At 32.5% G+C, this 24,805-nt stretch overlaps 1 protein-coding gene across 7 annotated transcripts in view; it reads right to left on the bottom strand.

Annotated features, from left to right (window-relative positions):
• Positions 1–24,805, bottom strand: part of CSMD3 (CUB and Sushi multiple domains 3) — a 1,668,414-nt gene that overhangs the window by 1,095,359 nt on the left and 548,250 nt on the right. For all 7 annotated transcript variants that reach the window (XM_016431868.2, XM_056823169.1, XM_056823168.1 and 4 more), the window contains exon 6: positions 3,751–3,863. In XM_016431868.2, the coding sequence (XP_016287354.2) occupies positions 3,751–3,863 (113 nt within the window). The remainder of the gene's footprint in view (positions 1–3,750; positions 3,864–24,805) is intronic.

Genomic DNA, 24,805 nt, shown 5'->3' with positions numbered 1-24,805 from the left:
AATAGCCTTATTGGCCTGTTCAACACAGGTCAATAAGAGTAACAAGATGTCATTATATGTTGATTGAAAACAGAAGTTTCATGCTGTGTGAGAAATGATTCATGGAAATGATGTATGATTAAAAGAATTAGAACAAAACAAGGGATAACAAAATGACATTGAAATAGGAGGTAAGGAAAAGATTAAAATATGAGGAAAATAAAAATGTGGAACTTATGCAATATTGACTATCAGAATCAGAATATCATATCAAAATAAAAATTATGTTACTTGACTTCAGCAACAGAAAATATCATTTGTGTGTATAGTGGGTGTGGATTATCAATAGACTTTGTCTCTCTCTTTATATATATATATATATATATATATATATATATATATATATATATATATGTGTAAGAAATGTGCATGGTTGTGCACCAGAAGGTGACTTGTAGAAGCAAGGCCATATCTGTGATAAGTATTCTTGATCGTGGCCCTGGACATTATTCTGCTATCCTGAAGTACCATTTAATGCAAATTAAAATGAACATACCTGCATATTAAGTATAAGGGAGCTGGCCTGTGAAATCTGCTAAATTTACCCCATGGTCTTTTTGGAACTATTTTCCACTAGGAAACCCATATATCTGCTGTCTCTGACCAAACTATAATTGATAGCTTATTTTCAGTCATCTTTTGCATAAATGTCATTTTTAGTATATTTTATGTTGGGGGGGGAGGGAATAGGAGACATAATGAAGAATACAACAGCTAGATTTTTCTACTATTAATACTTGCTAGACAAAATGATGACCAACCCAAAATTTAATAGAACATATTTCTTATATTAGGAAACTCACATACATTCTGCCTGTACTTTCAATTGCTACAAAATTGACTTGTGTTACTATGTATGTCAATTATACTGAAATTTCCCAATATTTGCTACCTTTCAGTATTTTTAGTTTCTGTCATTCTTAAAATTAAGTAGAGCCATTTCGGGAAGCAGAGAATATTTATCTGATATTCCCCTTTAAAGTATCAGACTATTTGAATATAGACTTATTCAATCAATTTCCTTCTTGCCACTCAAAATGACTTCTTAAAATTTTGAGACAAATGCTGAATTGCTTATATTTTCAAGAATTGTTGTCAAATGGGGTGTCACTGTCTAAGCATAGTCTATCCATAGTCTAAGCATAGAGAGAAAAAAAAACAGGAAATCAGATCGTCAAAGGACTTTTCTAGAAAAACACTGAATAGCAATTGGCTTTTGAGGTTTAGAAAACATTCATAAATATGACTTTCAAAATGTATGACTAAAAGGCATTGTTTTAGACTCAATCTATTTTTTTCTTCCTTGTATCATTTGCTATTATTTCTGATAAAAAACAAACAAACAAAAAAATAAAACCAAAACAAACCTTTCCTTCTGTCTTAGAATTGATAGTAAGTATAGGTTCCAAGGCAGAAGAGCAGTAAGAGCTAAGCAATTGAGATTAAGTGACTTGCCCAGGGTTACACTGAGGCTTAATTAATCAAGGCTTCTTGACTACAGGCCTAGCTCTCTATCCACTGAACAATCCAAATCCTTATTTCTTATTTTTTAAAAAGCACTTTTATACATCTTCAATGCCAATAATAATTTACAGGTTAGAAATAATTCTGTTGTTTTTACATCACATTGGTGATGGGATTGCTCAATTTCATGAGCTACTTTTCATAACTGGATTTCCCAGGAAAATACTTACTCCTTATAGTTCTATAAATTACTTGATATTCTGACTACTAGGTTTAAATAAGTATTAAAATCTGATGAAAACCAGAAAATTATCTTGCATGTCAAGGAGAGAAACTTGAGATCATTTAAAAATTAAATTAAAAAATATATATGCATATATATATATATCCTATTAAAATTGCACTGTATGCTCCTGAAATAAGTCTAATGTATGATCTAATTTCCATTTTAATAATGTTGCCATTAGACCACAGCTACAAAGAACAAATAATTGTGTGCTTTATTTGTTGAGCTAAGTGCCTGTATGATATTTCTCCTTTTTTAACATTTATTTTTATTGTGATTTTTGAGATAGAAAGTGGATCAATTTTCAGAAGCAGAATAGAATGACTCCAAATTGAAAAAGAATTAAGGAATCAATTCTCATGGTAAAGAAAGACTTCTGAAAAACCCAGGATCAGCCATTTGTGGACTTTTTCTCCACCCAATCTTTCACTTAGAAAGTGCAGGGAACTTTTGGAACCATGCCATCTTTCAGTCAGAAAAAATCCCACTTCTCTGAGCATCTGACCCACCTCAATTCCACCATCTGACATGCTATTTAGTCCCATTCCCTATCCCTAGGGTAGTCGATTGACTCAATTTCTGCAGTGCCCCAAAATGATGAAAGTATCTTTGGAAACTGAGCAGAGACAAAGTTTAATGCAACTTAGGTGTGTTATGAATTTAGATTACCAGATTCAAATTAGCATGTCTAGGCCAATGGCCTTTAATGTGGAAATCTAGGATTATTATAAAACTGTATTATTTAAATTGCTCTATGGAAACTTAATTTAAAATAAATGGCATCTAATATGTTGAAACTTCTTTTTGAAGAAAATTTAAATGTACTGCCCAGATAATCTCTTCAAAGCATTTTCTACTCCCATTATTTTATTTTCTTCAAAAATATATTTGGAAAAAAATAACCTTGAATACTTGCCAGCTTTTTGTTTAGTTTAGTTTTCTGCCTGGAGTTACCCTCTATTTTCTACATAAATTTTTCTCCTACAGGTTCATGCTGTGAATTGTGTTTCACACAGAGAATTGCTGACCTATAAATTACATTTAATAATTTCTGTTTTTAAGTAAGGGAACAATAAGCAAGAGGATATTGCTGAGAATGCTGAAGGGGGTGGTGGTAAAATTTCCAGTTATAAATTCATTTTATATAACCTAAATTCCAGAAAAAACATTTAACCTAATCTCATTTTATTAGCTAAAAAATGAGCTATCTAAATCGACTACATTGAAATTTCAAAGGCATTGCAACAAAAAACGTTACTAGACACTCATAAGTTGCTTTTTTAATCAGATAAATGGAAAAATGTAACTGACAAATTTATAGTTCCCTGAGGAAGAGCTGGTGAACTATTGAGAATGAAATGCATTATTTACATTAATAATTGGTAGATAAAATAGTCTAAGCAAACATAGTAATACTGAATACTATAGAAGCTATTTTCATTAGTACTTTATCTTCATAATGATCTTGTTCCAAACAATAAGATTCCCAAGCTAGTGTCTTGGATGTTTTTATTCTACTTAGTCAAAATTATGCCTGTTAATAAAAATGGTGGATAAAAATCCTAACGAGGTTAATTAAACTAACAATATGAAAATCCATTGCAATTGATTAAAAAGGAATCAATTTTGTAATGTGGATATTCTGCATTACTTTATAAAATAGCTCTATTGTCTTCTCTGAAACCCTATAAAGAAATATAGCTATTCTATCAGCAACACATAACCTTTTAGAATTCAAAAGGTTTTTCTATCTTTCATATTGTGCTGCAAAAATCTGCTAGAATATATTCCGTAATTTGGTAATTATCATGTGGTTTCCTCAGCTGGAAAATGATCATTTCAGCATGTTCAAATTACCCTTCTATAAAAGATAACATTTTTCCTCTATGAGGATAAGTACTTGTGTTTACCAAAAATCATTTTTACACACTAGAGGAAAGAAGGCCTTTCATTAAGTATACCTTGATATGGGGCGCTAAATCCACGGTAGCGGTGGTTGCTGTCTGTGACAAAGTGCAGCCTCAGCCAGTTTTTGTTGCTGATAATTGGTGGTGGTATATTCATTCCAGATAACCTAAATTATAAAAGATGACAAAAACATAAATAAAATCATTCAGTTGTAACTATCACTAACTCAAATCTCCTATACTGCTATAATATATAAGCCCCATGATACTTCCTCCAGTTCAAACACACAAAAATAATGTTTTACAACATGCAGACTACTGCTTCTAATGAAAAGTAATAATAAATTATGTACACGGTATTACTGTAAAAGTCAGGAAACAGAAACTCATGCTGATGGGAAAATCATGTTCCCAGTCAATGTGTAGTCAACTTTTATTAATGATCAGTAGGCACAAGGAGGAACATTTGTACTTTTTTAAGTAAATGAAAAAGTCAACCCAAATGTATCTCTCTAGATTTGGGTATTTTGTTGCTTTTACCAGTCCTATGGTTTCATTTGTATAGGAAAATCCTATTCTGATTTTTTTTTTTTGTATCAGCTCAGAATGACCAGTGCTCAGCAGCTTAATAATTGAAGAGTTGCCTGGGGGCACAGAAAAGTTAATGAATTTCTCCAAGGTCTTACAGCTAATTATTATTACTTACTAATTTTAGACTATTGCTTTAGCAATAAGAGAAGAAAAGGAAGTTGAAAGAATTAAAGTAGACAATGAGGAAACTAAACTATTGCTCTTTGCAGATGATATGAGGCCATAGTTAGCTAATCATAGAGAATCAACGAAAAACTAGTTCAAATAATTGATAACTTTAGCAAAGTTGCAGGATACAAAATAAACTTACAAAAATCATTAGCATTTCTATATATTAGCAAATTAAGTCAAGAAGCAATAGATAAGAAAATGTCATTTAAAATGATTAGTCAATATAAAATACTTGGGAATCTACTCTCCAAGGCAAACACAGGAATTATATGAACACAATTACAGATACTTTCCACAAAAATAAAGGCAAATCTAAATAACTAGAAAAATGTTAATTGCTCATGGGTAGGCCAAGCAAATATAATAAAAATTATAATCCTGCCTAATTTTTTTACTTATTTAGTGCTATATCAAACAAGTTACCAAAAAAATTTATAGAGCTATAAAAATAATGCAATTTATCTGGAAGAAAAAAGGTCAAGAATATCAAGAGAATTAATGAAAAAAATTGAAAGAAGGTGGTCTAGCAGTACCAGATTTCAAACTGTACTAGAATGTATAAATTAATAATCATCAAAATTATCACTAAGAAATAGAATGATAGATCAATGAAACAGATTAGATACATAATATACAGTAGCAAATGACCCTAGAAATCTAATGCTTGATAACTCAAAGATCCCAGCTTTGGGGAGGGGGGGAAGAACTCACTATTTGACCAAAACTGCTTGAAAAATTAGAAAATAATATGTGAGAAACTAGGTATAAACCAATATCTCACACCTTATATCAACATATAGTCAGAATAGGTATAGGATTTAGATATAAAGGGTGGAATAAAAAGGAAATTATGAAAGTATGAAGTAGTTTACAAGTGAAATCTATGGAAATTATGACCAAAGAAGAGATAAAGAACATTAAGAGATGTAAAATGAATGATTTAAATATATTAAATTAAAAAGAATTTATACAAACAAAGCTAATGTAACCAGGATTAGATACAGAAATAACAAACTAGGAAAAATTTATAGCAAATTTCTCTGATGAATGCAATTTTCAAATATATATAGAAATGATTTTAATTTATAAGAATACAAGTTATTCCATAATTGACAAATAGTAGAAAGAAATGAACACTTTTCAATTGAAGAAATCAAAGACATCCAAAAACACATGAAAAAATGTTCCAAATTACTACTTATTAGGGAAATGCAAATTTAAAATAATCTCTAAAGTATCACCTCCCTATTATCAAATTGTGACAATAAAGGAAAGTGATAAATATTGGAAGAGAGTTGACAAAATTGGGACATTGCATTGTGGAAAAGGACCTATTTGTACAAAAATATTTATAGCAGTTTTGTGGTGGCAATCAATTGGAAATAGAGGGGAAGTGCATCAGTTGGGAGAATGGCTGAAGAAATTGTGGTATATGATGGTGATGGAATAATTGTGCTATATAAAATGATTAGCAGCATGGTATCATATAGGTCTTCATATTCATTCAGAGTGAAGTAAACAGAATCAGAAGAATATTGTATATACTAAGAAAAATATTTTATGTGATCAATAGGGAAAGATCTAGTTATTTTCAACATTGAAATTCAAGGACAGTAATGAAGTACTTATGCAAAGAAAATGCAGATCAAAGCATAGTTTTTCACTTTATTTTATTTTATTTTTAGGGTTGTGTTTTACATGATTATTTTCTCACAACAATGACCAATATGGAAATATGTTTTGCATGATCATACATGTACAACTTATATCAAATTGCTTACCATCTTAAGGAGGGTATTTATTACATGTAATCAATAAAATAAAATGTTAAAAAATAAAAAAAGGATGGAAGGATCAGTAGAAAAGCATAGGACATTGGGACATACAGGTAGCAATCAAACTATGCATGTAAAGAGTGTGAACTTACGCATAAAACAAGCAGGTTAAAAAACAGAATCCAACCAGATGTTGGCATACTACAAATTTTTTTTCCTGTATAAGTAGGTCATTTTCTCATAACTTTGATTCCTTTGGAATACAGCCTTATTAGTGGTACTGTTGACTCAAAGGATATGCAAAGTTTGATAGCCCCTTGGGCATGGTGCCAAATTGTTCTCCAGAATGGTAGTGTAATTCAGAGCTCCACCAACAGTGAATAAAGTCCTTTTTTCTGTCATATTTACCATTCTGATGGGTGTGAGGTAGTACTTTGGAGTTTTTTTATTTGTATTTTTAAATCAATAATGATGTAGAATATTTTTTCTTATGACTAAACATAGTATTAAATTTTTCATCTGAGACTTGCCTGTTCATATTCTGTATCCATTCATCAATTAGATAATGCTTTGTAGTCTTATGAATTTGACTTAGCTCTGTACATATTTGATATATGAGGCCTTTGTCAGAAACACTTGCTATGATTTTTTCCAAGTTTATTATTGCCCTTCTAATTTTGGTTGAATTTTTTTTTTTTGTGGAAAAACATGTTTAATTTAATGTAGTCACATTTATCTATTTTATGTTTTACAATGTTTTTCGATGTTAGATTTAGATTTTTTTAAATGCCCCTAATCCATATAAGTGAATTAAATAATTTAATTAATTTAATTATTCCATGCTTTCCTAATTTGTGTATTTTTTAAGACATAAATATACTTTGGAGATATTGTAGATTTGATTCATGCCACTCTAAGAAGGAGAATATAAATAAATAATATAATGTGTATAATATAAATGAAGCAAGTCACCCTTGTTTTAATTTTCCAATGCATAGGAAAGTTATGTTCACATTGTACTGTAGTCTATTACTATACCTCCATTAATAAAAACATTTTATCGCTAAAAATGCCAACCATTCTCTGAGCCTTCAGCAAGTTCTAATCTTTTTTGCTGGTGTAAGGTTTTGCCTCAATGTCACTGACTGCTGACTGATTGGGGCAGTGTTTGCTGAGGGTTGGAATGGCTATAGTTTTCTTAAAATATGACAACAAGGATCTATTTGCCACATCAATTCACTCTTCCTTTCATTTGATCACTTAAAGGTCATTATAGGGTTATTAGCTGGTTTAATTTCAATACTATTGTGTATCAGATAATAGGGAGGCCTGAGAAGAAAGAGAAACATTGTGGGTGGAGCAGTCAGAATGCACATTAATTAATTGATGCTACAGTAACCAATATTTGACAAAGTCAAAGGTCCAAGCTATTTGGGCAAGAACTAAGTGGTCAATAAAAACTGGTGAGAAAATTGTAAATCAATCGGTTCTTCCACAAGCTTTGAGTTTGTCAGATACTAGGTTTTTACTACTTATTGTGTGCTAAATCCCTAATCTATGCCATTAGTTTGTCAATTCTGTTTCTTACCTACTACCACTTGTTCTGATATGAGATCTGGTACACCACCGTCTCACATATGGGCAAGATAACTCCTAATAATTGTTTTACTTTATTTTTTATTAATTGTAAATTTGCCCTTTTCATTTTTGATATTGGTAATTTAGTTTTTTCTTTTTTAAATTAAATTAATTGATAATTTATTTTGTGTTTTTCATATAACCAATTTCTGGTTTTATTAGTTCAATTGTTTTCTTTCACTTTTTATTTTTTTTAATTTCCTGGATTTCTAATTTGATAGTTAATTGGACATTTAAATTTATTGTTTCTCAAGTTTTTTTTTTCTTTTTTCCATATCTAGTTCATTGACTTGCTCTTTATTTTATTGATGCAAGTATTTAGAGATATAAATTTTCCCCTAACTACTTTGGCTACATCCCCAAAATTTTAGTATGTTATCTACTCATTTTCATTTTGTATAATAAAATTATTGGTTAATTCTATTATTTGTTCTTTGTCTCACTCTTTAAAATATGGTTATTTACTTTCCAATTAATTTCTAGCCCTTTTTTCTCTACCCCTTTGATGAGTGTAATTTTTATAGTCTTCTGTTCTGAGGATGACATTAATATTTATAATTTTCTACATTTGGTTGTGAAGCTTATATGTCCTATTAGATAATTTTAATTATTAATGATCATTTTTTGTGAAGGGGTCACATATTGTTGATATAAAGTTACATGTTACATGTTAGGGATAAAGCAGTATTACACTGAAAGTTTCAAAATTGTACAAGTAAATATATACAAGCTAAATACACCATAATAGAAAGTAACTTCCAAAGTTTTTACAGAATTTTACAGAAAGATGTTACAGAATTTTGTATTTTGCCAGACAGGACAGCACAATGTCACTCAAGAGTAAGGAAGGAAGGAGATTTATTACACGTGGTACCAGATGGGATAGCTCCTCAGGTCTGGACCCTAAGGAAAAGGGGTCCTTGTGGTTTTAAACACTTTTGGGGGACACATGCAGATATGGAGATATGGGGAGTTACATGATTAGATGAAAAAGGTGAGTGGTCCCATATGCTGTTGCAGCATTGTTCAAGAGGAGGCTGAGACTTGAATAGTTCTTAGTATGGTATAGACAGCATAACTCCAGAGCATCAATCCATTTGTCAGGTTACAGCATGGGAAGTAACAATGCTCTAGGTCATCTTTTTTTTTAGCAAGCTTCTGGCTGTGACACCCTTCCAAAGCTAGTCCTTAAAGCATAAGGGGGTCCCTAAAGAGTGAGATCTGAGGATTTTCCATTACAGAGGGAGTTAAAGGGGTAGCGGCAGGGTGATGCACACAGGTATTAGGAATTGTAGATCGTATCAACAATGCATTTATATGAGACTCCTTCAAGAAATCTACTTCAATAGAACTACAATTCTATTAAAGGCCCCCACATTGAGAGTAATTTAAAGCTACAGCTTACTTTATTTAAATATTTATGCTCTGGGGGGAGGGGGAGCAGAGTTTTCTTTTTATTGCCCTTCAGTCAACCCTTAAGACCAGAATATATAATCAAATCAGCACAGACCAGCCAAAACTAGCTCTAGTCAGAACTGGCTCAAACTGGTCTGGACCACCTTAATCCAGACAGAACTGTTCAGATTGAATTTGTTTAGTTTGGTTTTAAACAGTTCTGACTGGTTAGAGCTGCCAAACAAGGGCTTGAACTGGTTTGGACTGGTAGGAATCTTCTCTGATTGATCTAAACTGGTTTGAGCTGGTTTGAACTAGTTTCAATCAGTTCCAGCTGTACTAAACAGTTTCTAACTGGTTTAGACTGGTCAGAACTAGTTTTAACCAGTTAAAACCCGTTTTGACTTGTTTGAACTAGTTTAGGGCACTTAGAACCTTTCTTAGACCTTTTGATCTGGTCTAAACAGTCAAAACAGGTGTAAACAGTATCTAAACTGGGATTTGAATATAAGTTTTTTGACTCTAAATCCAATTCTTTTCCCATTATATCACCTTGCCACTATACATCTTTTACCCAGTCTGAATTTAATTGGGGACACAGACTAAAAACTACCTCTGACTTATTTTATCTTGTTTTAGTTTCCTTTATACTGACCTTTTTCTTGAATGTTTTCTTGGTTCATAAACCAGATCATAAGGGGTTAAGAAGTGAGAGGAAAGAAAGTGGAGGCCCCTATTTCAGATAGCCTTTTCAAGGTGTTTAGCTACAAAGGGAGCAGAAATTAGAAAATTGAAAGAGTTGGCAACTTGTTGGAAGAGATGAGATGAAGTGGAATTGTAAAGTGAAAAAAGTAAACATTTAAAAAAAAAGTAAATTCATGTTAAATAGGAAGAAAAGAATGTCACAGAAGTCACCTGAGGAAAAGAGATTGAAGAGAACTGTTTTTTCTGTAACATTCTCAGATTCTCAGCTAAGGTTTAGAAGAGCCTCTGTGGTGAGTGATTTGGAGAATCCTCTCAATTTCACCTTTGCAACATATCTCCATTCTCTCTTCATGCCCTCATTACTACAAGTAAGTTTTTCTGGGATAACCCCCTCTTTCAATTCCACTTTTATTTTAATACCTTTTCTCTACTTAACCTTTCCTCTTCTCTACAAACATGCCTATGTCTCTAGGCAGAAAAGAACCCCATTTGATCCTACCTTTTCTGTTCCCTTGGTAACTAAACACCTTAAAAAGGCCTTCTCCAAAAGAGGCTGCCACTTACTCTTCAGTATTAGGGCAAAGAATAGGAGCATATATAGACAGAGAGAAGGAAGCAAGTTGAGTATAATGGAATATTATTTGTTAAAAATATCAAGGCATATGAAAGTAATACATTGCAAAAATAAAAAAGGAGATATAGATACACAGGTTCATGAATGAAATAAGAAAAAAAAACCAATGCTAGTTCTCAAGGGGTTCACAATTGACAACATATAAACAACTACATACAAATGAATGATAAAAAAAAGGATCAATTCAGAGGGAAAGGCCCTAAGATTAAGAAAGATTCATAAATATTACAATTCTTGAGAACAATCTGTAACCATACCCAAAAAGCTTGTACAACCTTTCATCCAGCAATACCACTCCTGGATCTATATCCCAAAGAGATCAAAAATAGGGGAAAAGAAACTACTTATACAAAAATATTTATATCAGCTCTTTTATGGGGTGGTCAAGAACTGGAAACTGAAAGGATATCCATAAGTTAAGGAATGGCTGAATAAATTGTAGCACATGTTTGTAATGGAATACTATTGTTTCATTAGAAATAACAAGATAATCACAAAAATTCCTGGAATGTCTTATGTGAAGTGAGAAGAACCAGAACATTGTACATGGTAAAAAGAATAAAGTAGTACAATCAACTGTGAATGACAAAAATTAGCAAAAGGGCAAGGATCTAAGATAATTCCAAGGCACTCGTGACTAAAAAGAATATACACTGCCATAGAAGGAACTGACAGAGTCTAAATGAAGATTGAAACATATCATTCTTCACTTTATTTCCTCTATGAATTTTTCTCTAGTGTAAGTTATATGTGCTTTTTTCACATGATAAACATTGAAATATGTATTATATGTAAAATACATGCAACCTATATCATATTTTCTACCTTCTTTAGGAGGGCCAGGGAGGAGAGGGAGAGAGCATAGATTACAAAATGCCAAAATTAATATTAAAAATTGTGTTGACATGTAATCTGGAAAAAATAAAAAGTTAATTTAAAATTTCAATTATAATACTTTCTAGGACTTCAAATTCTAAGTTGAAGATTTGGGATTTTATGTTAGGAGCTAGAAAAGCCCACTTTCCCTTTGACTTTTAGATAAATTGAAAAATTATTACACTAAAACATAAGACCATCCATAATCTGAACCTAAATAATTCTTGTATCCCATCTCTCACTTTTTTACATTCTATAATCTAGTCAAAAATAAATCTTAGCTGTTCCCTAATTATATCTTCCCATTTCTTGCTTTCCTTAATTTTTTAGTTTAATAGAATATAATAAACACTCAATAGGATGTCATTTAAGCTCTTTCGTCATATCACAATATAACTACAACCCATCTTTTCAATTTTATTTAATTTATTGCAGTACTTTACATTCTCTAGGTTCTAGATGGAACTTGGCTATTGACTGTTGCTTGACTTTGAACTAGATATGATGACTTCTTCCAAATAAAATGTATCATCTTGCCAGATATTTTTCCTGAAAGTTCAGTTGACTGGCTCTTCATGACACCATTTGGAGTTTTCCTGACAAGGTACTGAATTGCTTTCCCATTTCCTTCTCCATTTTATTTTACAGATAAAGAAATGGAGGCTAACATGTGTAAACGATGTCCAGAGTCACACAGCTAGTAAATTATGTGATGTCAGAATTGAACTGAAGAGGGTGAGTAATGACTTTAGGTCCAGCACTCTATCCACTGCGTCACCTAACTGCCCTCCTCAAGGCCCAACTCAGATTTTTTCTTTTCCTTCAAATCTTTCCTGATATCTTCCTTCACAGCCCTGCCCTGTCCTGCAAAAAGCATTCCATTTTTTGGACAACTCTTTTTTTCCTCATCATATTTTATTTTATATCACATATATTAATTTTCAGATTTTCTCTTCTTTAATCCTTTATAAGCTACTTATGGTCAGAAATAGCATTGATCTTCATCTTTGCATCCACTAAACTCAAAATCATTACTTCATCAAAATTTGAGCTTAATATTTGCTTAAAAATAAAATATGTAGCTGTATTTACTTACAACTATATAAATAAGCATAAACATACATTTATACACAGATGTATTCACATTCTTTTCTTCTGGATGTTCATCCTAGGCTTTCAGTTTTGTATTTTTTTGGGAGATGATAGTTCAAAGATTTGAGAAATCTTCATATATTTTCTAATGTTTTCTATTTTGTTTAACTTAAAATATTTCATGATTAAATTCTTGAACTAATATCAATACTACAATACATAGCAGTGCATGCAAGTTGGTAGAGCATAGCACAAAATTATTTCAAAAGAAATAAATTAAATCAATGTACTTTATAATTTATTAAAAACAAAAGCTACTCTTTATTTAGAGTAGGATATTTTAAATTTAAAACTCTTCACAATGTAATGCAGTGAAATATTTTGCTCTTTGCATTCTAATCAAGAGGACTGAGAAAGTATGAATACTTCTTTATTAATTTCTAGATTGTTTCTTTTGTAATTTTTAATCAATTGAAGAATTCTTTATTATAAGTTAATGTATTAACAGAAGATGTTGAGATAAGGTTTGTCATTCTTCTATATAGGAAACACAAAAACAGGACAGAAATCCAAAGATATTTTTAGGTATATAGTGCAAGAAATCCAAGTTTGGCACTCATAATGAGATGTAATTGGCAATGTCAGTTTGGATTAGTCATTAATTAAGAGAATGTAGTGGGGGGACATTGAACAGGAAACCCTTGATCAATGGATGTCCCCTAGCTTTGATTAAATTACATACTGTAAGAAGAGTAGAAACAGAGACAAGGCCTTAAATGAAGTGCAAAGACCTTTCTATAATCCTTTACACCTTAACAAGGTGTGAAGAAGGAAGGCTTAATGAGATTAGAGGGCAGTTAAGCACTATCTTGGCAACAAACAGCCTTGGGGCTTGTGGCTGTTTATAAAGGAAAATGTAAGAAACAACTGAAGGAAACATCTCTGAGGCGCCTGTGTGTCTTCTGAGTTATAAACAGAAATTTCTACAAATGAACAAAAGAATCAATGTCTTCAGAGGAAATTGTTCCTTGCCTCTTGAGGGTGAGGAAAGATTTTTCCCTTTTTTCCTCCCCTACCCCTACTCAGTCAGTCATGTAATCTTGCATTGGAGATACTCAGAAGGACACAACATACTTAATGGGAGGGAGGTTCTAAAACTCCAAATCCAAGACTATAATTTTCATGAATTGAAAAAAATTATAATCTGGGCTGTAAGGAGCTGAGAGAAGGTAATTTCAAGGAGTCCACATAAGTGGCCTTACCTAATTATTGTTAGGAACAAGTCCAGTAGAGATACTATACACAGTTGCTACAGATGGATATCATGAAACAGGAAAAGGCTGGGGATCTTGGGCAATGTTAGCTCAGATTCTCTATTCTTCAATTCTCCATTTTCTGACAGCTAGGACAATTTAAATTCTATCCAATCTCTGACACCTATTTGTGGCGATTTTGCTAAGCAAGTCTTCTCATTTCTTGACTCAGTTTCCTCACCTAAAAAAAGGGAATTGGACTCAATGGCCTATATGTTCCCTTCTATGTCTAATCCTATGATTCTCTGATTTTTGATGTATGATATTATGATAATCTGTTGTATATAGTTGTGAGAAAATATGGACCAGTTTATGGAGATGTTAAATATCAATTAGCTTTGTTCTGAGTTAATCATGCTCTCTCTCTAGCATAAAAGTAAACACACTGGAGGAAGAGCTACAGATTTAGGAGTAAGGATATAGGACGCAGACTTCTTTGAGCCAACCTGAATGTACGAGTTGTTGAGCAATCTTAATGAGAATAATTATTTAACATTTAATAATTATTTAAAATAATTATAGTTATTCTTAATATTCTGCTAATTCATAATGAGAAGTGAGAAATATAAAACTTGGAGACACTTCTAGGGAATTTAATGGAGTTTGACTAAATATATGAGAATTTTAAGATAATACTGTTGTCGTTAATTTTAATGTTAATACACTAGGTAGTAAATTGTCTGTGAAACTTTAAATGTAACACATCAGCTGTACTTGATATCTTGGTAACATCTTTGAGTGCATAAATTTTCTCAGGTTCACTAGTTGGCTTAGTGTCCTTGTCACTGTCATGTCCTTGTGCATTAGACTTTGCTTTCTTGGCCTTTCTGTCTTTCTCTTTGGGTGCACTATCTGCCTGACCATTTCCTTTATCCTTAATCTGATCTAGCCCTTTTGCCTTCAGAAATTCTTCAAACATGTTCTTTACTACTGCCTCTAGGATTGTATCCACTACCATTATTTTTGCTGTCTGTTTGGGAATCACAAATCTGTAGATATTCTTAAGATAGGTCAGTGTCTCTATGGCAGTCATGGAAATGATATAAATCTATGTCAAAATCTGCCAGAGAATAGTTTCTTTTTGGAATGGCAACTGGAGTGTGAACATAGTGGTGTTACTAATATATTCCACTGAATCTATTATCATGTTGATCATTTTGCTGTATAGTATGTTATAGATCCAATAGCCCGTAATGGCTGCCAGCACAACTATACCACAGATCATTTGTTTGAACAATTTTTTGTTTTAGGGATTGTAAAGTTCAGTCAGTCTGGGTGCCAAATTGTAATAGATGATAACAAGGGACTATATTTGATGTTAATTGATAACTAACAGATCAGGCAGTTATCTTCCTTTTACCTACCTTCCCTTCCTCCCATTTCCTCCCTCTCTCCCAGCATCCCTCTTCTTCAGCCTCTTCCGCTTCCCCTCCCCTCTTTCTTCTGACTCTTTCTAAATCACTCAGGGTTAATTATGATATCCAAATGAAATAGTCTTTCTCTTCTTTATTTTAAGTAAGGGGTTTATTTGAGGAATACTGGAAAAGATAGAAAATGAAGGTAAGAGTGTTGGGAATTTCCCTAAGCCTTGGGTTGGAGGATATTGAGATAGAGTTCAAATTGAGAGGAATGATTTATAGGTTTGGAAGTTCAGTCACTATCATAAACAGAGCAGGTCAAAGAGATATTTGGATTATTGTCCTTCTTCTGCTTTCCAAGTCACCAGGCCACCTTCAGCTTGATTCTCCAAAGTCCAAGAGAGAAATGTTCCTTCCCTGATACAAGACAACCAGGAGAAGTCTCCAATTGGCTTTGCCTTCAACCATTTGTCCTGGTAACATTCCAAATAGAACCTTCATTTGACTGGCAGCTGCTCCAAACTCAGCTGTATAAAATAATTCTCAATTTCTCTCTTCCACATTTATCATCCTAAATGTTGCTCTAGCCCCCTGCTCAACACCTCAACCAGAAGACTTGGTGTTGAATTAAGCAAAGATTCAACCCAAGTGGCCTCCTTCAAAATGAGGAAGACTCTCTGGAAGTAATCTCTCCAGAAGCCAGGAAAGGAAGGGCAGCTTTTCACTCACCAGAAGATCCAAAGGGAGAAGATCTAAGAGCAGTCTTACCAGAAGCAGTTCAAGTGCCAGAGTCCCAGGTACAAGTGAAGCTGAAGACCGAGTCCCAAAGAAGAAGATCCTCCAACCCAAAAATTTAGGAGGAAGGCCTCTTGGATAGGAAATTCACCATCTTATATAGTTCTTTTATCACTTTCTGTCCCTTCCTCCACTTTATGAGGACCAATTGTACTTTAAATTTGTTTAGCACTTCCCAGGGATGCAGTGTTTATAGGTTCCACCTCTCATCCTATGAGGCTTTAAACTCTTATAAAAGGATTCACAAGTTTCTGACTGACTGAGTTGAAAAGGTGGAACTCTCTAAGTGTGCCTTGCAAACTCCCATACCTAGTGCCAAGTAGGGGTTTTCAAGCTTTGGTGGATTAAATTTAAAAGTAGGCAAGAGGAGAGTCAATCCCATCTTCACACACTTTGGTATGGGTAAAGTGGTTAAATGGGCAGTGGTTAGATATTTTCTAGTTTGTCTTTTCTTCTCTACATTTCTTTACAAGAAAATGAAAGGGAATTTGTACAAAAAGAAAAAAATTAAGATACTCTATAAATAAGAAGAATTTTGGCATAATAAATGATCTGGCTTTCTGGCTAAGAAGGCCTGAGTTCAATTCCTATCTTTGACATAAATAGGTTGTGATCCTAGATGAGTCATTTAAATGCTCATTGCTTTGAAGAACTTGGCAAAACTACAAACTGCAAAGATGCCAATCTGCCATTTTGAAGGGAATTTACTCTTCCAGAAACTCCTTATATGCATGAAATAAAAAAAAATCTAGTCTTTATCTTTAGTTTCAAATAGACACATTATGACAATGGAAAGAAAACTAGTGTCTAACTCAGAAAAACCTAAATTCAAATCTAGCCTCCAAAGTATATTAACTATTTTTCCCCTGGTCAATTCATTGAACCACTTTTTGCACATGCAACTCTTTTAGGTGACAAATTGCAGAGATCTAGATGATCTGATTAGGTGGGGAAATTCCTCACTGAAAACAAGATATAATCTCCTTCAGAAAGTTTCAAATACTGTAGACTACTTGTATTTCATCTTAAACCATCCAATTAAAATATCGATTAAAAAAATCTTCAGAAATATATTAACATTCATTCTTTAATAAGTACTCTGGTATAAAACAGAGAAGTCAATGCAATTATACTTAAAATGAATCTTAAATGAGTCTTTGAATCCTGATTATTGCCAAATCCCAAACATGAAGTATATATTTAAATTTAAGGAGCAATTTTAAAAGACAAATATGAAAGGAGAGAGATGAAAAAGTAATATGAAATGAAATCATGATGAATTTAGATTTTTCCACCTTTAACAGGATGCCAACCCAGCTCCATGAAAAGAATCTTGAATTTGAAGTCTGAGCATCTATCAGGCTTTAAATTTTAGCCCTGTCTCTCATCAGCTTTATGGGGTTGAACAAACCACATATCTGTACCTGTTTTTTTTTTTTTAATCTATAAAGCAAGAGAACTGGATGACTCCAAGACACATCCTCCTCTAACTTACAGAGATCTTCATTATCCTTTCAAGATCCTGTAAATTTTAACCTCTGTCCCTTCTCAAGTTATCTATGTACTTATCTGTTCCCCATCTATATTCCATTCTGACTCCATGCCTTCTCATAATTTGTCCTCCAAGCCTCAGATGAACTCAGTGTTCACCCTTAGTTTAATTCAAGTCAATTCCATCAAGGAACTTATATTCCAGAGACAGAAGCACTAAAACCAGGATGATTGAGAGAGATTTTAGATACTTCCTTAAATTTTACAATTTTATTTTGAAAGGGGATACATTGTACCTCTTTAAATTTCTCTTATCACCTTCCTCAGAGAGAAAATTTGGGCCCCGATGAACTGATAAAATCTCTCATTCTTTTGTTTTCTCTTAAAGTGTATTCTCCATTTGAGAAAATTTTAATTGATAGCCTTCCACCATTCCCAACTGTCTTCAAGACATTCCTTTAAAATATATAATAATCAAATGAATTCTTCATATATTTTGAATATCCCACAAAACACTACATGGAAACTATAGCTCAGTATTAAATATGCATCTGTCACCTAAATAACTGTGCTGAAGTTATTTCTTCCCTTTATTTTATTGAAATATGCCTTCAAAGAAAGACAAATAGTTCTTCAGGATTTCAACTCAAGAAATTTCACTTCTTTGTCCCCACATAAATATATAAACAGACTGACAGATGAGGACTCAGGAGACTTTGCTGAAAGTGAATGAGTTTATTGAGTTTTTTTGAAAATTTCCTACTGTTCTTTACTTTCTTTTACTTCAAATGTTTAGGAATGAGATTTGGCAATTATTCTAATTTACTGCATATGAAAGTGAAACAATTTTCCATTGTGTGCTTCTATTGCAAGGGATATTTATATTACTTTTATCATTCTGAATTCTATATTACATGCTTAATTTTATTTTTTCTGATAATATATTTATTTGCCCTATTGGAGTATATAATCTAAAATAGATAAAATTAAGCTAGTAATATAAATGTGAGAAATATTGGAAATAAGTTAAAGACATTAAGGGAAGAAAAGGAGGGAAAAGAAATATATCAAATCAATGGATAAAGGGGATGTCTTGTCAATGGGTAAGGACAGACTAGACTGGTGATTGGAAGTGAGGAGATATAGCAATATATATATACTAGGATAATTAACAATGCTTCCAATTAGAAAATGAAAGGCAGCTTTTTTCCCTCAATGCTTTATATTATACATTTTTACTTTATTTCCTTTACAAGCTTTTTATTGTATGTGAAATATATGTCTTGTCTCATAGAATGAGGAATATGGAAATATGTACTGCATGACAGCATAGATATAACCTATATCAGGTTATTTGTTTTTTTCAGGGAAAGGAAAGGGGTGAAAGGGAGAGAGAGAATCAGAATTTTTAAATGTAAGAAAACATTAAACTTGTTTCTTCATATAAATGAAATAAAATGTAAAATATTTTATGATGTAATTATCCACTACTTTGGTTCCTTTTTTGTAGCATGAAAATGATATAAGGTTTTCCAAATCTCAGAGACTGGGGTAGAAAATCTATTGAGTAATATCAATCTGGGTTTTGAAGATTTTTGAATATGACTAAACTTTGAATATAGTAAGGAAACACTTAAGATTTTTGATCAAATGCATAACATGGTTAGATTTCTGCTATGTTAATTTTTTTCTGGCATTGATATTATAGATTAAAGATGAAAATAGTAGAAGGGGGAAGGACTGTTAAGGGACTAATCCAGCAGTCTGTGATAATGAAAGGATGTAGAAGTGGGAATAGAGGGACTAGGGAAGAGATATGAGAAATTTAATCAAAGTCAAATCAACAAATCTTAGAAATGGATCAGATAAAGTAGTGAGGGAGAGCTAAATGAGAAAGACTACACTAAAGTTTGATGGATAAGCTACTAAATAGTGCTGCTGAAACAGTGATATTAGAAGGAGGAATAGATTTGGAGAAAATGTGATATCAATTTATTTGGGGACACATTGAATTTGACATGATTATGAAACCTTAAGTAGTATAACTATCTTGGTAACTGAATAGGTAGTTCTTGACCTTAGATTTCTTTGCTTTAATTCATGGAAATAACATTATTGAAGATGTATTTTTACATAATTTTCTACTGTTACCTAAGCATGATGAGGGATTTTTCCATCTGATTTGCAAATAAAAGAGCCTCCATGTGTTGGAAGTACTCCTCCTACCTTTAAGGTGATCTTGTTAAGAATAGGAATTACTTTGACTTTCTTTTCAAACAACAACATTCATCATTCTTTCACTAACTAGATATATAGATTTGGTAGTCACATATGTAGTAGTTCTAGAGGAAGCTCACTGATGATGCAGTCAGTTACTGACCAAGACAACACTCACTAAGAACAGTCTAAGAAATGGATGAGGAGCCAAGACAGGAAAAAATAATTAGTCAATAAGGATTTGTAAAATGATTACTATGCATAAGACATTGTGCTAAGCTCTCCAAATAAAAGAAAAGGTAAAATAATATCAAATAAATAAAAGTAGTCTTTCACCTAAAGAATCATATTTTAAAGGGTATTGTGGCAAGGCTGAAACAGCACAAAAATAACTATTTTTATTCATGTTATTCATTGTCTATACTATGAAACTGAGAGGTAAATTTAGGGAGAAGATAATAGTATTGAGGGCTTAAAAGAGTTACAACAACCATGTTTTGGATTTCAATGGGAGACAAAGAAATGAGGAGAATTAGAGACACCTGAAAATAATGACTGAAAGAAGGCGTTTTATTTGGTGATTAGGAGAATACTCCTTATCTGCTGACAGTTCCAGTAAGTTGCTGGGCTGAAAACTAGACTCAATAATGAGAAAAAGAAATAATAATATGTAAAAATGAGGTTTTTTAATGTAGCACCAAAATGATAGGGGAGAGAGGGAAGGTTCAAAGGAAAAATCTTTTAGGAACTGGGAAGACAAAAACTTATTTGTAGGCAGCTAAGAAGGAGTCTAAGGAAAGGGAAATATTGAAGATAAATGAAAGTATGTGAGGTGGCTAAGGTCCTGAAAGGTGAATAAGTAATATAATTAAAAGTTTAATTGAAGGAATTAGCCTTGGTAAGGAACAGAGAAACTTCAAAGATGGTAGGAGAAGAAAGTGGTGATAAAGATAAGAAAATTTTCAATAGAATAAATATATTAAAGCTCAGGTGAGATGACCTTCAACCTCACTTAAATAGAAAGTTTAATCACTTGTTATCTTTGACAGCAGTGTAGAGCACTGGAAGCTTAAGGATTGCAAAAAAGGTTTAGAATATTTATTTTGGGGGCAAGGGACTACATGATAAAAGATGATTAAAATCATTTTATTATTTACTTTCCTATCCCACAACAGTTTGGAAGAAAGAACTCACAAGTAGGAAATAGAAATGGCTTCCTAGAAGCTATACTTTTTAAGGGAAAAAGAATTGGAAGTAGGGTCCACTAACAACCTAGAAAATCGGGATGGATGTTGGAAGACTATAAAATAAAAGACTAGATGATAAAAAAAAATCATAGCATCTGATCATTTATTATAAAACAAAAGTGTTCTTCTTCCTCTCTTAACAATACTCAAGGACATCACAGTATGACAATATGTTGAACTATATTTTTTCTGCTTGATTTATGATTTATGACTTCATATGATTCAGTCATAAGATGTTTTTCAAAGAACATGAAAATATTTATGAGGCTCAAAGTATCAGGCACTGTGCTATGTGCTGGGGATGCAAAGGCAAAAGTAAAAATCCTTGTCTTCAAGGATTCAACTTATTCAAATATGGAAAGAACATGAAAATAACATGTTTATACCCATTCTTTAGAAAAAAATTATAGGATGAATTAGAGTGAGGAAAAGACTTGAGAGAGGGAATCCAATTAGAAAGTTGTTGTAATAGTCCACATGAATGTGATCATAACTTGAACTAAGGTAGCTATTGGGTGAAAACTGAGAGGCACATTGTATATGTATGTTTGTATATACATATATATATATGTGTGCAGATATGTATATTTTAAGAAGTCTGAGTCAATAATATCTGGCCGTTGTTTGGAGATACAAGATAAATAAAAGTGAGATTGGGGACCTGAGTGACTAGGAGGATATTAGCTATTGTGGGCATTGTTAAATTCTAAGATTTATTTAAAAATCAAAAGATTGATTCTTCCTTACTCTGTGGATCCTAGCATGCCAAACCCTTCTAATCTTCATTATCTCACCAAATCTGTCCAAGTTCATGTTCATTGTTTCCATGACACTACCTATTCAGCTCATTCTTTACTGTTCACTTTTCCTTTTGCCTTCAATCTTTGCCAACATCAGGATATTTTCCCAACAAGTCCTGTCTTCTCAGTATGTGGCCAAAGTAATTAAGCATCAACTTCAGTATTTGGCCTTCCAGTAAATAGTCTGAAATAATTTCTTCAAATATAGACTGATTTTTATCTCCTTACTGTCCAAGGGACTCTCAAAATTCTTCTTCAGCACCATAATTTAAAAACATTGATTTATAGCACCAAGACTACCTTATCATCCAACTTTCACAGATATACATTGGTACTGGAAAAACCTTGATTTTGACTATCTGGGGATTTTGTTGGCAAGAGGATGTCTCAGTTTTTTAGTATGCAGTTCAGATTTTCTATAGCTTTCCTTCTAAAGAGCAAACATCTTTTATTTTCATGGCTATAGGTGCTGTCTGCAGTGATTTTGGAGTCCAAGAATATAAAATCTGATGCTTTTTCTATTTCCTCTTCCCTCCAATTGCCAGAAAGTGATGGGACTAGTTACCATAATCTTAGTTTTGGGTTTTTTTTAATGTTAAGCTTCAAGTCAACTTTTGTAGTCTACTCTTTCACCTTCATCAAGTTCTTAATTATTATTCACTTTCTTCCATCAAAGAGATATTATTTTCCTATCTGAAATTATTGGCACTTCTCCCAGCAACCTTAAATATGGCTCTTGATTTATCTAGTCTGGCATTTTTCTCATGATGTATTCTGAATAAAAGTAAATCATATAAGGTGATGATATATAGCTTTGTCATAGTCCTTTTCTAATCTGAAATCAATCAGTTGTACCATATTTGTTTCTAATGCTGCTTCTTTCCTTACATATGACTTCCTCAGAGACAAAGAGCATGATCTGGTAATTCCATCTCTTTGAGGACTTGCCACATTTTGTTGTGATCTATATAATTAAAGGCATTAGTATACTCAAAGATTTTTTTTTTCTGGAACTCCCTTTTTTCTCTGCAATTCAGAGAATGTTCCCATTTTGGACTCTTAATTTCTCTGCCACTTTGAAAACAGACTGCTCTTCTGAAAATTCTTGGTTCATATATTGCTGAAGTCTAAAATGCAAAATCTTAAAAGTAACCTTGCTGATATGTGCACTGAGTGCAAATGCTTGCCAATTTGAACATTTTTGGCATTTCTTTTTTTAGTGCTGGGACATAAACTGATATTTTCCAATCCAAGGGTCACTGTTGAGTTTTCCAAATTTGTTGGCATGTTAAGAGTGGATCTTCATCATATTTTAGGATTTCAAATCAGCTGGAATTCTGTCACTTTCCCCATCCTTATAGTAAACAGTGCTTCCTAAGTCCATTTGATTTCATTCACTAGGATATCTGGTTCATGATGAATAACCACACCATTGTGGTTATCAGTGATGTTAAACTCTTTTTTGTATAGTTCTTCTGTATATTATTGCCCCCTCTTCTTAATATCTTTTACTTCTGTTAATTCCCTATCATTTTTGTCTTTTTATTCCCATTTTTGCATGAAATATTCCCTTGCTAGATCTCTTGTCTTTTCTATCCTATTGTTTTCTTCCATTTCGTTGCATTTATCATTTGAGAAAACATATCTCCTTGCTATTCTCTAGAATTTGGCATTCAGTTCCGTATATCTTCTGCTTTCTATTCCATGTTTCTTCTTTCTACAGCTATATGTAAAGAAAGCCATTTTGCTTTATATTTGGCAATAATGAGGAAGTTGAAAAAAGGGAAATATTTGAGGGAGAAAGATAATAAATTCTAGGTTTGGTCATTTTGAGTTTCTCCAAATTTCCTTAGTATAGAAGGTGAAAATGGGAGATTTGCAGAGTGATAAAAAAGATTCAGAAGAATTGCTGTGGAAAGCACTATAATCATTTGATTAGGAAGTAGGGGTTCTAGATGAAGTGAAGACACAGCTGAGATTAGATAACACAAATCTCTAATGGCCTCAATTGGTATTGTTATGTTTGTTTTTCATCTATTCCAGTTTTTTTTCTGCAACATCTAAATAGGTATTGCATGCTAAGAGTAATATAGGATTGGGGTTTTGAAAGGCCTGTCAGGTAATAGATAGTAAGAGGAGACAAAGAATTAAATAACAAAAGATAATGAGTTAAATTGGATCATCTAGAGTTGGAGACAACTAAATGTATCCAATGCATGGGAAATGGTTTGAAAAAGAACTGAAGTATATCAAGAATAGAAGTAATGATGTTAATGAAGAATATAGTTAGAATTCATTAATTCATTAGGCACAGGATAAGATATAATGATAAAATAATGTGTTCCTCAAAAGGAATTTTGGAGTTCATTTTCTATTGGATTACATTGATTCACTTCATTTTACTTATATTCAACTTACCCAATATTAGTTAAACTTTTACAAGAACTATGAATGTCTCAGGCAAATATTCATAAATCAACTCTTAAAGAGAAATTCATTTGAGAGGGCATTGAGAGAAACTGGATGACATTTCTTTACATCATCATGGAGACATAAGGATAAAATGATGTAGATAGTAAGGAGGCTACCTTGGCTGCTATGGGCAAGGAAAAGTAGTACTGATCTTGCCTGGGGTAAGAAGTTGGTTGTTTAGGAAAAGCTGCAGCTGAGTACACCATCTGGTAACTTTCTGTTTCCCAAAATTATTCTTGTTAACTAGGTATGAAGAAAACTTGTTTCCACATGGTTCAAGAAGTGAAGATGCTTGACAGAACCTGCTGTTAGTGAACATTAGTCAGCACTAATTTTCATTGCCATGAAGGTAAAGCCCTGGTGTCCATGCCCTAAATACAGCTCTGTTTATCAGTGAAAGGGAAGAGTCTCTGCTCAATACCACAAAGGATACAAAGATAAATGAGACATGGTCACTGCTCTCAAAGACCTTATAAAATCAAAGAATAGATAATACATATTAATTAAGACAAATGAAGTAAGTTATGTTAATTAAAAAC

Source organism: Monodelphis domestica, chromosome 3 (assembly GCF_027887165.1).
Source record: "Monodelphis domestica isolate mMonDom1 chromosome 3, mMonDom1.pri, whole genome shotgun sequence".
NCBI classification, from domain to species: domain Eukaryota; kingdom Metazoa; phylum Chordata; class Mammalia; order Didelphimorphia; family Didelphidae; genus Monodelphis; species Monodelphis domestica.
This window is presented reverse-complemented; position numbering and strand designations above follow the sequence as displayed.